The 11,941-nt window shown below is 54.1% G+C and overlaps 1 protein-coding gene across 1 annotated transcript; it reads left to right on the top strand.

Moving 5' to 3' along the window:
- Window positions 1–5,320: 5,320 nt before the first annotated feature.
- PSMB1 (proteasome 20S subunit beta 1) lies at window positions 5,321–11,202 on the top strand. Its single transcript, XM_029047675.2, has 7 exons — window positions 5,321–5,407; window positions 5,441–5,630; window positions 8,802–8,909; window positions 9,109–9,190; window positions 9,355–9,484; window positions 10,072–10,178; window positions 10,897–11,202. The coding sequence occupies exons 2-7, from the start codon at window positions 5,458–5,460 to the stop codon at window positions 11,080–11,082; spliced, it is 786 nt and encodes a 261-aa protein (XP_028903508.1). The 5' UTR covers window positions 5,321–5,407; window positions 5,441–5,457; the 3' UTR covers window positions 11,083–11,202.
- The last annotated feature ends 739 nt before the right edge of the window (window positions 11,203–11,941 follow it).

Genomic DNA, 11,941 nt, shown 5'->3' with positions numbered 1-11,941 from the left:
CCCGCGCGCGCGCTCCCGCCCGTCCTGGCGCTGCCCGTCCCTGCCCCCCCAGCCCGCACGTCACTTCCGCCCGGCCTCCCTCCCCCTCCCCCGCGCTCGCGACGCCGCAGCCTCCCCGCCTGCGTGATGACGTCACGGCGCTCTGGGGGCGGGGCCTCCGAGGCCCCCGCCCCCCCACTCAGTCCCATCGATGGATTGATTGAGCGGTGGATCGGGCGCCTCCTGGGGGCGCAGCCCTCTGCTACACAACCAGCGGGGCTTAGTGGGAAGGATTATTATTATTATTATTATCATCATTATTATTGATAATAATAATATTATTATGTGGGGGTTTGTTAAGCGCTTGCTCTGTGCCAAGAACTGCTCTAAGCCCTTGGGGAAATAGAGGGGAATCAGGTTGTCCCCCGTGGGGCTCACAGTCTTCAGCCCCATTTTACAGATGAGGTGACGGAGGCCCAGAGAAGAGAAGTGACTTGCCCATAGTCACCCAGCTGACAAGCGCGGAGTCGGGATTCGAACCCATGACCTCTGACTGCCAAGCCCGGGCTCTTCCCACTGAAGCACGCTCCTTCTATTGGGGGGGGGGGGCGCGTAGCACTGTACTAGACAAGCAGCAGGGCTTAGTGGAGATAATAATAGTAATGTTGGTATCGGTTAAGCGCTTACTATGTGCCGAGCACTGTTCTAAGCGCTGGGGGAGATACAGGGGCATCAGGTGGTCCCGCGTAAGGCTCACAGTCTTCATCCCCATTTTACAGATAAGGTCACTGAAGCACAGAGAAGTTGAGTGACTTGCCCACAGTCACACCGGTGATAAGTGGCAGAGTCAGGATTCGAACCCATGACCTCTGACTCCCAAGCCCGGGCTCTTGCCACTGAGCCACGCTGCTTTTCTAAATGATGATGATGATTATTATGTTGGTGTTTTTTAAGCAGTTACTATGTGCCAAGCACTGTTCTAAGCACTGGGGTTGATACAGGGTAAACAGGTTGTCCCACATGGGGCTCACAGTCTTCATCCCCATTTTAGAGATGAGGGAACTGAGGCACCGAGGAGTTGTGACTTGTCCAAAGTCACACAGGTGATAAGTGGCAGAACTGGGACTAGAACCCACGACCTCTGACTCCCCAGCCCGGGCTCTTTCCACTAAGCCAAGCTGCTTCTTGAGCATCCGTGAGATAATCACGTCTGTGGCATCTGTTAAGGGCTTACTATGCGCCAAGATAATCAGGTCCCTGACCCAACACGGGGCTCAAAGTCTAGGAGGGGGAACGGGTACTCAATCCTCATTCTAACAGATGAGGAAACCGAGGCACAGAGACGAGAGGCGATTTGCCCGAGGTCACACATCAAGCAAGTGGCAGAGCCAAAATTAGAACTCGGATCCTCTGACCCCTAAACCGAATACGACCGAGTGACCTCTGGTCGTGAGCTGTGCCTTCCTGACGTTTTGGGCAACCCTGCTGCGAAGCAGGACTCCTAACCTTGAAGCGATATTCCGCCAACACAGCTGCTTTGGGTGGGACATAGGAAAAACAGAGATGACGGCAGGATGACCAAATCCCTGCCGTAAGGGAGATCTGAAATTTGGAAGATGAAAGCACGGGAACAGAGGAAAAGTTTTAAAGCGTAGAGTGAGACACAGCTAGTGGGATTTAATGAGTGCTTTCTGTGTGAAGGACTGTACTAAGCGCTGGGGTAGATAGAAGATAAGCAGGCCCGAATACGGTCCCTGCCCCACGTGGGGCTCACGGTCAAAGGAGGAAGGAGAACAGACATCGAATCGCCATTTTCAGCTGAGGAAATCTGCGCGGAGAAGTGAAGGGTCACAAAGCAGGCACGTGGCACAACTGGGATCGTAACCTAAATCATTCCTCTGACTGCCAGACCTGCGCTCTTCCCATTAGGTCACATAGCCATGTAACTACATAGAAATGTTGGAAAACGTAAGATCCCCCTGTGTATTACAGCAAGAGGAGCCAAGCCGTCGTGGGTTCGAATCCCGGCTCCGCCACTTGTCAGCTGTGTGACTGTGGGCAAGTCGCTTCACTTCTCTGGGCCTCAGCTGCCTCATCTGTAAAATGGGGATGAAGACTGGGAGCCTCACGTGGGACAACCCGATGACCCTATATCTCCCCCAGCGCTTAGAACAGTGCGCTGCACATAGTGAGCGCTTAACAAATACCAACATTATTATAGAGAAGCAGCGTGGCTCAGTGGAAAGAGTGCGGGCTTGGGAGTCAGAGGTCACGGGTTCTAATCCCGGCTCCGCCGTTAGTCAGCTGTGTGACCTTGGGCAAGTCACTTAACTTCTCGGCACCTCAGTTACCTCATCTGTCAAATGGGGATTAAAACTGTGAGCCCTACGTGGGACAATCTGATCACCTTGTATCCCCCAGCGCTTAGAACAGTGCTTTGCACATAGTAAGCGCTTAACAAATACCACAATTTATTTTATTTTGTTAACTCGGGTAGGGTTGTCCAGGGCCCCGGCGGCGAAGCAGCGTGGCTCAGCGGAAAGAGCCAGGGCTTGGGAGTCAGAGGTCATGGGTTCGAATCCCAGATCTGCCACTTGGCAGCTGTGTGACTGCGGGCAAGTCACTTCACTTCTCTGTGCCTCAGTTACCTCATCTGTAAAATGGAAATTAACTGTGAGCCTCACGTGGGACAACCTGACTACCCTGCATCTACCCAGCGCTTAGAACAGTGCTGTCCACATAGTAAGCACTTAACAAATACCAACATTATTATTATTATCAGCCGTTTGCAACGAAAACCCGGTTCCCCTGAAGAGCCGAATCCCCGGTCTCAGAGCAGCGGAAACCGGGCCGAGAGAGCATCCAAACAGCTTCCCAGTCGAGCGGGATCCGGACGAGCAGAATCCCGGCGAGTGGGTCACCCAGGGCAGACTAAGCCCCCCTTTTTCCTCTGCTCCCCCTCCTCTCCCCATCACCCCGACTCTCTCCCTTTGCTCTACCCCTCTCTTTCCCCCACAGCACTTGTGTATATTTGTATATATTTATAGTTCTATTTATTTTTATTACTGATGTGTATCTATCTAGAATTCTATTTTTACATATATAAATATAGAAAAATATAAAAATATAATATATAAATATGTAAATATATATAAATATAAATATATAATATATATAAATATGTATATATATATATATATAAATAGAAGCAGCGTGGCTCAGTGGAAAAAACCGGGGCTTGGGAGTCAGAGGTCATGGATTCGAATCCCAGCTCTGCCACTCATCAGCTGTGTGACTGTGGGCAAGTCACTTCACTTCTCTGTGCCTCAGTGACCTCATCTGCAAAATGGGGATGAAGACTGTGAGCCCCACGTGGGACAACCTGATCACCTTGTATCCCCCCAGTGCTTAGGACCATGCTTGGCACATAGTAAGCGCTTAACAAATACCTCTATTATTATTATTCTCTGTGCCTCAGTTACCTCATCTGCAAAATGGGGATGAAGACTGTGAGCCTCACGTGGGATAACCTGATGACCCTGTATCCCCCCCCAGCGCTTATAACCATGCTTGGCACATAGTAAGTGCTTAACAAATACCAACATTATTATTATTCTCTGTGTCTCAGTTCCCTCATCTGCAAAACGGGGATGAAGACTGTGAGCCTTGTGTGGGACAACGTGATGACCCTTGATTCTATTTATCGTGATTACGTTGTCTTGTTTTTGTCCGTCTGTCTCCCCCGATTAGACCGTGAGCCCGTCATTGGGCAGGGATTGTCTTTATCTGTTGCCGAATTGTCCATTCCAAGCGCTTAGTCCAGTGCTCTGCACATAGTAAGCGCAAGCAGCGTGGCTTAGTGGAAAGAGCACGGGCTTGGGAGTCAAAGGTCGTGGGTTCTAATCCCAACTCCGCCACTTGTCAGCTGTGGAACCTTGGGCAAATCACTTCACTTCTCTGAGCCTCAGTTACCTCATCTGTAAAAAGGGGGATTAAAAAATGAGAGCCCCACGAGGGACAATCTGATGACCCTGTATCTCCTCCAGCGCTTAGAATGGTGCTCTGCACATAGTAAGTGCTTAACAAATGCCAACATTATTATTATTACATTATTATTAAAAGGGGGATGAAGACTGTGAGCCTCACGTGGGACAATCTGATTCCCCTGTATCTCTCCCAGCGCTTAGCACAGTGCTCTGCACCTAGTAAGCACTTAACAAATACCAACATTACTATTACATTATTATTAAAATGGGGATGAAGACGGTGACCCTCACGAGGGACAATCTGATGACCCTGTATCTCCTCCAGCGCTTAGAACGGTGCTCTGCACCTAGTAAGCGCTTAACAAATACCAACATTATTATTAACAAATACCAACGTTAGGAGAAGCAGCGTGGCCTAGCAGAAAGAGCCCAGGCTTGGGAGTCAGAGGTCATGGGTTTGAATCCCGGCTCTGCCACTTGTCAGCTGTGTGACTGCGGGCAAGTCACTTCACTTTTCTGGGCCTCAGTGACCTCATCTGTAAAATGGGGATTAAGACTGTGAGCCACTCGTGGGACAACTTGATTCCCCTGTATCTCCCCCAGCGCTTAGAACAGTGCTCTGCACATAGTAAGCGCTTAATACCAACATTATTATTATCATTATTGTCCTGACTAAATCCGATTGAATGAATGACTGACTGAACTCCTCCGCTTAGACCGTAAGCCGGTCAAAGGGCAGGGACTGTCTCTGTTACTGATTTGTCCATTCCAAGCGCTTAGTCCAGTGCTCTGCACATAGTAAGAGCTCGTGGCTCAGTGGAAAGAGCCCGGGCTTGGGAATCAGAGGTCATGTGTTCGAATCCCGGCTCTGCCCCTTGTCAGCTGTGTGACTGTGGGCGAGTCACTTCACTTCTCTGGGCCTCAGTGACCTCATCTGTAAAATGGGGATGAAGACTGGGAGCCCCACGTGGGACCACCTGATTCCCCTGGGTCTCCCCCAGCGCTTAGAACAGTGCTCTGCACAGAGTAAGCGCTTCACAAATACCAACATTATTATTATTATTATTATTGTCCTGACTAAATCCGATTGAATGAATGACTGTCTGAACTCCCCCGATTAGCCTGTGAGCCGGTCAGAGGGCAGGGACTGTCTCTGCCTGTTACCGATCTGTCCCTTCCAAGCGCTTAGTCCAGTGGCCTGCACGTAGGGCGCGCTCAATAAATACGATCGAATGAACGAACGAGGCAGCGCTGGGCCGGCAGGGGGCGGTGTCGGCCGGGAGCAGGCGAGACGAGGGGGGGGGGCCGGGCCGGGGCTAGAGCGGCGCCTAGGGGCGGGGTGTGGAGGGATAGCGGAGGAGTGACGTCGCTTCCGGTCCTGCGCGAGGCGGCTGGGGCCGTTCTCCCTCTTCCGTTGGTGCCGGGCGCCATCTTGGTTGTGAGGCGGCGGGCGCGGCGCTTGTCCGTGGGCCTGGGGCGGCGGGCCGCCATCATGCTGTCCTCCCTCTCCTCCCTGTCGTCGCTCTCCTCCCTCTCCGCCGCCACCTTCGCCGCCTTCGCCGCCCCGTTCCCGGAGCTCGAGCGGGAGGCGGAGGCGGAGGCGGAGGCGGGCAGCCTGGCCGGACCCGTCCGCCTGCGTTTCTCCCCCTACGCCTTCAACGGAGGGTAAAGGCCCCACCGCCAAGCGCACTTTACTCAGAATTAGCCCGGTCGTGTTGGTGTTTGGGAATAAGCGTCGTCACGTCGGTGTTTGGGAAGCGCTTCCTCTGTGCAGAGCACTGTTCTGAGCGCTGGGGGAGACACAGGCTTCGTCCCCATTTCATCATAATAATGGGATTTGTCATCCCCATTTAATAATAATAATGTTGGTATTTGTGAAGCGCTTACTAGGTGCAGAGCACTGTGCTAAGCGCTGGGGGAGAGACGGGGGCATCGGGGGGGGGTCCCACGTGAGGCTCACACTCTTCATCCCCGTTTTACAGAGGGGAACACTGAGGCACAGAGACCTGAATAATAATATTGGTGTTTGTGAAGCGCTTACCATGTGCAGAGCACTGTTCTGAGCGCTGGGGGAGAGACAGACTTCGTCCCCATTTAATAATAATAATGGTATTTGTCATCCCCATTTAATAATAATAATGTTGGTATTTGTGAAGCGCTTACTAGGTGCAGAGCACTGTGCTAAGCGCTGGGGGAGAGACGGGGGGCATCGGGGGGTCCCACCTGAGGCTCACACTCTTCATCCCCGTTTTACAGAGGGGAACACTGAGGCACAGAGACCTGAATAATAATATTGGTGTTTGTGAAGCGCTTACCATGTGCAGAGCACTGTTCTGAGCGCTGGGGGAGAGACAGACCTCGTCCCCATTTCATAATAATAATGTTGGTATTTGTGAAGCGCTTACTAGGTGCAGAGCACTGTGCTAAGCGCTGGGGGAGATACAGGGTTCATCCCCATTTTAATAGTAATGTTGGTATTTGTGAAGCGCTTACTAAGTGCCGAGCACTGTTCTAAGCGCTGGGGGAGATACAGGGGCATCAGATTGTCCCTCGTGAGGCTCACAGGCTTCATCCCCGTTTTAATAATAATGTAATTATAATCTTGTCATTCGTTAAGTGCTTACAATGTGCACAGCACTCTTTTAAGCGCCGGGGGAGAGACAGGGGCATCAGGTGGTCCCACGTGAGGCTCACCGTCTTCATCCCCATTTTAAGAATAATGTAATAATCATGTTGGTATTTAATGTTAATGAATAATGTTGGTATTTGTTAAGCGCTTACTATGTGCCGAGCACTGTTCTAAGCGCTGGGGTAGACATAGGGGAATCAGGTCGTCCCACGTGGGGCTCACAGTCTTAATCCTCATTTTACAGATGAGGGAACTGAGGCACAGAGAAGTTGTGACTTGCCCACAGTCACACAGCCGACAAGTGGCAGAGCTGGGATTCGAACTCATGAGCCCTGACTCCAAAGCCCGTGCTCTTTCCACTGAGCCACGCTGCTTCTCACAAGCGCTTACTATGTGCAGAGCACTGTGCTAAGCACTGGGGGAGATCAAGGATCATCAGGTTGTCCCACGTGAGGCCCGCGGTCTTCAACCCCATTTTGCGGATGGGGGAACTGAGGTCCAGGGACGTGAAGTGACTCGCCCACAGTCACACAGCTGACAAGTGGCAGCGCCGGGATTCAAACCCATGACCTCTGACTCCCAAGCTCGGGCTCTTTCCACTGAGCCACGCTGCTTCTCTATTTATCTAATCCGGTGCCCCCTCCCCTCCCCTGCTCTTGATGATGTTGGTATTTGTTAAGCGCTTACTATGTGCACAGCACTGTTCTCAGTGCTGGATAATAATATCATGATTACGTTGTCTTGTTTTTGTTCGTCTGTCTCCCCCGATTAGACCGGGAGCCCATCGTTGGGCAGGGGTGATCTGTCTCTGTTGCCAAATTGTATATTCCAAGCGCTTAGTATAGTGGTCTGCACATAGTAAGCACTCAATAAGTACGATTGAATGAATGGATGGATGAACCAGGCTTGGGAGTCAGAGGTCATGGGTTCTAATCCTGGACCCGCCACATATCGGCTGTGTGACTTTGGACCACTCACTTAACCTCGCCTCTCTGCCTCAGTTCCCTCATCTGTAAAATGGGGATTAAGTCCGTGAGCCCCACTTGGGACCACCTGATGACCCTGTACCTCCCCCAGCGCTTAGAGCAGTGCTCGGCACATAGTAAGCGCTTAAATCCCATGATGATGATGATTATTATTATTCTACTCTGTGCCTCAGTTCTCTCATCTGTAAAATGGGGATTAAGTCTTTGAGCCCCTCGTGGGACGACGCGATTACTTTGTATCCACCCCAGCGCTTAGCACAGTGCCGGGTGCATAGTAAGCGCCTAACAAATAGCACCATCATCCTCGCATAGTAAGCGCTCGGTAAATACGATTGAATGAATGAACTTGGCATTTTGCTAACCACCCCTCCCGTCCCCCGGGAACGTCCCCCGTCCCTGCCCCAGTGCAGGTCGGCTGCTCCCCACCATGTTCGCTCTCCCTCTTGGACCGTTAGTTCCCGAAACTTGCTCCTCAAACAGTGCCTCCTCCTCGAATTAAGGCTCCAGCCCAAGGCATGGGTTCTAATCCCTGCTCTGCACTTGTCTGCTGTGTGATCGTGGCAAGTCACCTCACGTCTTTGTGCCCCAGTAAATTTTGATTTCATATTAATGTCCGGTCACTGCACTGTAAGTTCCTTCTGGGCAGGGAATGTTTCTGCCCCTTCTCTTGTACTCTCCCAAGCCCTTAGAACAGTGCTCTGCACATACTAAGCGCCCAATAAATGCCACTGACTGATTGCCTTATCTGTAAAATAGGGATTAAGAGAGGGAGCCCCACTTGGGCTCGCTGCCCAGCTTAGCACAGTGCCTGCCACTTAATAAGGGCTTAATAAATACCGTATATAAAAAAGACCTGAAATGCATCGGGAGGAATGGCATTGGCTCCTTAGGTTACACCCTGTGGGCTCAGGGCTACGTGCATCCAGTGGGAGCAGAAGGGAAACCGAGTCACAGCCATCAGTGGTGAAATGCGAGTGGAGGAGGAGAGGGAAACGTAAGAGGAATAGAGAAATGGCTGCCTGCCCCAGTGCTAGGGGTTTGCCGATGGGATGGCGGGACCAGAGGGGAGGGCGCCGACCTCCTGATCCTGTTCTCACGCTCGGCTCTGGGCCGGTTCTTCTCCCGGCCTCCTGCCTGCCACTTGGGATTTGGGGTGCTGCCCAGAGGGGGTCCCCACCCGTTCTTCAGGAGTGCTAAAGTGATTTTCTTTCCGTCTCCTAGGACCGTCCTGGCAATTGCCGGAGAAGACTTTTCTATCGTTGCCTCTGACACACGACTGAGTGAAGGTTATTCGATTCACAGCCGGGACAACCCCAAGTGTTACAAACTGTAAGTGGGCTTCCTACGAGACCCCGCCCCCTTTCCCCCGGAGGGACCCGGGTCCCTAGAGGGCGAGAGGCGTCCGCCGGGGCGACCGTCGGCGAACGTCTTCCACCTCCCACCCCGAGACCAGTTCCCACAAAGTCCTCAAGGCACAAACGGAGGGCAGGTGGTCACGACGGACTCTTCCTCCTGTTTGCGTTTCCAGGACGGACCGGACGGTCATTGGATGCAGTGGCTTTCATGGAGACTGCCTGACGCTCACCAAAATCATTGAAGCAAGATTAAAGGTAGCAGGGCTCACCCTGCTCCTCTGGCGGTAGCGGGCCGGGGCGAGAGCGGAACCAGAGGGACCCCACAGCAGGGAGTGATTGGATGTGTTGGGTCTGGTCAGGCCTCCCTCTCCCCCCGCCCCATTCACCTCGTCGCCCGTCTCTGTCCTTGCCTCCCGCAGATGTACAAACACTCCAACAACAAGACCATGACCACCGGGGCCATTGCGGCCATGCTATCCACTATCCTGTACTCGAGGCGCTTCTTCCCGTACTACGTGTACAACATCATCGGGGGCCTCGACGAGGAAGGTCAGCCCAAGGGAGGTGGCTGGGGGGCACCCGGCCGGGATCCGGGCCGCATCCAGCCGAGGACGCCAGCGCCGTTCCGGATCGGAACCGAGGGCGGTAGCGCAGTGAAGCCAGCGTGGTTTGGTTCCCGGGCCCCGGGCTGGGGGGCAGGCAGGTGGAAGGGTTGTTTCTGCTCTGTCACATGAGTGGGCCCTCCTGGAGAAGAAGTGGCTTGTTCCCCGCAGAGCACAGTAAGGGGCAGAGGCCTGCCTAGTGAAGATGGGCCCCACAGCGCCCAAACAGTTCTTCCTCTGGTCCTCTTGTCGGGGAGAGGTGTCCCCGGGACTCAGTCCGCTGCCGCCGTGGGGATGAGTAAGCCTGGGAGGCCTGCCCGCCCCTGTTGTCAGTCAGCAGGGTCTCCGGCCGCCGGGCAGCGGTTTTTCTCGCCCTCCGGAGACTCGAGGCGCTGGGGGCTCTGGGGCTCCGGCTGCCAACAGTTGTTCCAAGAGAGGAGCTCTGTGTTCCTAGCCGTGAAGGGCTTTGGCGGGACCACACTGTCCATCCGTCAGTCCATCCGGCCCATCCTCCCTTTCTTCCTTCCCTCCCAGGGAAGGGCGCGGTGTACAGCTTCGATCCCGTCGGCTCGTACCAGAGGGACAGCTTCAAGGCCGGAGGCTCGGCAAGCGCCATGCTCCAGCCACTGCTGGACAATCAGGTAATGGCCGCCTCGGCGACCTCCGGGGTCCTGTCAGCCCGCCGGCTGTGTCCCACCTGATGGTCTTGCCTCCTCCCCCAGTATTTAGTACGGTGCCTCGCACATAATAAGCGCTTTACAGACATTTAAAACCCCCTCCCCCCGGCCAAAACATCATAGCACTTCCTGTGTAAATCTCTCATTCCAGCCTCCCACTCTGCCTTCTGCTCTGCTGTACTCTCTCCTCCCTGTGCTGTGTTTGCCTCCCTCATTTTGGGACTTCATTGTTCCGTTTGCTCTCTGAGGAGAGAGAGAGAGCACGCACGGTCGCTCTTATGAACGTGATATCTCTGTGTTTTTTCTGTTTGCATACCTGCTTCTACACATGCTTCAGAATTTCTCGCTTTGTGTGAGTTTTTTAGGGAACAAAGTGTAGTAGAGTCAGGCTTCAGACCAAGCTACTAACTCTGTTGTCATCTGCCAAGCTCTTAGTACAGTGCTGTGCATCCCGTTAGACTGTAAGCCCCTTGAGGTCAGGGTGCGTGGGTACTCTCTGCCGTACTCTCCCCAGGTCCGGGCTGGGGCTGGAGGCGCCTGGGGAGGGGAGGAGTGTCGAGGGCGGGACCCTCCCTGCCTTTCCCTCAGGTGCCATGGGATTGGCGTGGGGGGCCGGGCCCCAGAACCATCTGGTGGGGCGTGTTTCCTCGGTGCGCTTATCGGTGCGATGCCCTCTCGCCAGATCGGTTTCAAGAACATGCAGAACGTGGAGCACGTTCCCCTGACCTTGGGAAAGGCCTTGCAGCTGGTCAAAGACGTTTTCATCTCTGCCGCCGAGAGGGACGTGTACACGGGGGACGCCCTGAAGATCTGCATTGTCACCAAAGACGGCATCCAGGAGGAGACCATCTCGCTTCGGAGGGACTAGCTGCCGAGGGGACGGGGGGAGGGGGGTGGGCTGTACCGCACACAGCCGGCATTTTGGCAGCGCCTCACCGCTTGTAACGTTGAGTCGCATTCAGGTTATATTAAAAGCGTGAGCTGGGAAGTCCCGGCTGTGGCGCTCTCTGCACCGTCCCCCCCCCCCCCCCCAAGCTCCCACATTCCCGTTCCCGAGGCCCGGCCCGAGTCCGGGGGTGGAGCGCGGTATGGGGGAGAGGTGGGGGGGGACTCTGCTGTGCACACTTGGGGTAGGCGTGGGGCTCCAGGCCCGAGGAGTGACCGGAGGTGATTGCTAAAGTCTGCCCAGTTCCCGTGAGCACCGGCCCGTAGTCCTCTGGGCGCGTGTGGCCGAGGACCGGAGCAGATGGTCCACTCTAGTGTCGGGACCCTCGAAACACTACCTGCCTGTTGGGGGAACTGCCTTGGAGTCAAGCCCGAGAGGATTTTGTATGAACAGGCCCCGTGCTAATTTCAGCAATTTTTAGAGAATGTGGCTGTGGCAACCTGCCAAATTCAACGGTTTACAAGTCACCAAAAATGTCAGGCAGAATCCGAGCGCGATTCAAGTTCTTGTCCCTGAAAACAGAGTCTGGCTAAAATGAGTTGTATTTGGGCTCCCATCCAGGGATTATGGAGTGGGGTGGTCCGGGGGAGGAAGCCTGTCACATGCAGAAGATTGAAAATGAAAGTCTCCGGCCGCGTGCTGGTTGAGTACCTGAGCAGGAACGTGGATCCTAAACGGAGCTATTGGCCTTCGCGTCTTGGGCAGGGCCATCCGCTGAGGGTACAGCCCGGCGCTCTGCCCGCAGTGGGTATCCGGTTGAGGGCTCTGCCCAGAGGAGGCA

This window comes from Ornithorhynchus anatinus, chromosome 19 (assembly GCF_004115215.2).
Source record: "Ornithorhynchus anatinus isolate Pmale09 chromosome 19, mOrnAna1.pri.v4, whole genome shotgun sequence".
Lineage (NCBI taxonomy): Eukaryota > Metazoa > Chordata > Mammalia > Monotremata > Ornithorhynchidae > Ornithorhynchus > Ornithorhynchus anatinus.
This window is presented reverse-complemented; position numbering and strand designations above follow the sequence as displayed.

What these genes read in the sequence shown, in the direction of transcription:
- PSMB1 (XM_029047675.2), top strand. Translation starts at nt 5,458, where the DNA reads ATGCTGTCCTCCCTCTCCTCCCTGTCGTCGCTCTCCTCCCTCTCCGCC. An exon ending in TCATTGAAGCAAGATTAAAG is followed by an intron (nt 9,191 to 9,354) that starts GTAGCAGGGCTC and finishes TGCCTCCCGCAG; the next exon opens with ATGTACAAACACTCCAACAA. An exon ending in AGCCACTGCTGGACAATCAG is followed by an intron (nt 10,179 to 10,896) that starts GTAATGGCCGCC and finishes CCCTCTCGCCAG; the next exon opens with ATCGGTTTCAAGAACATGCA.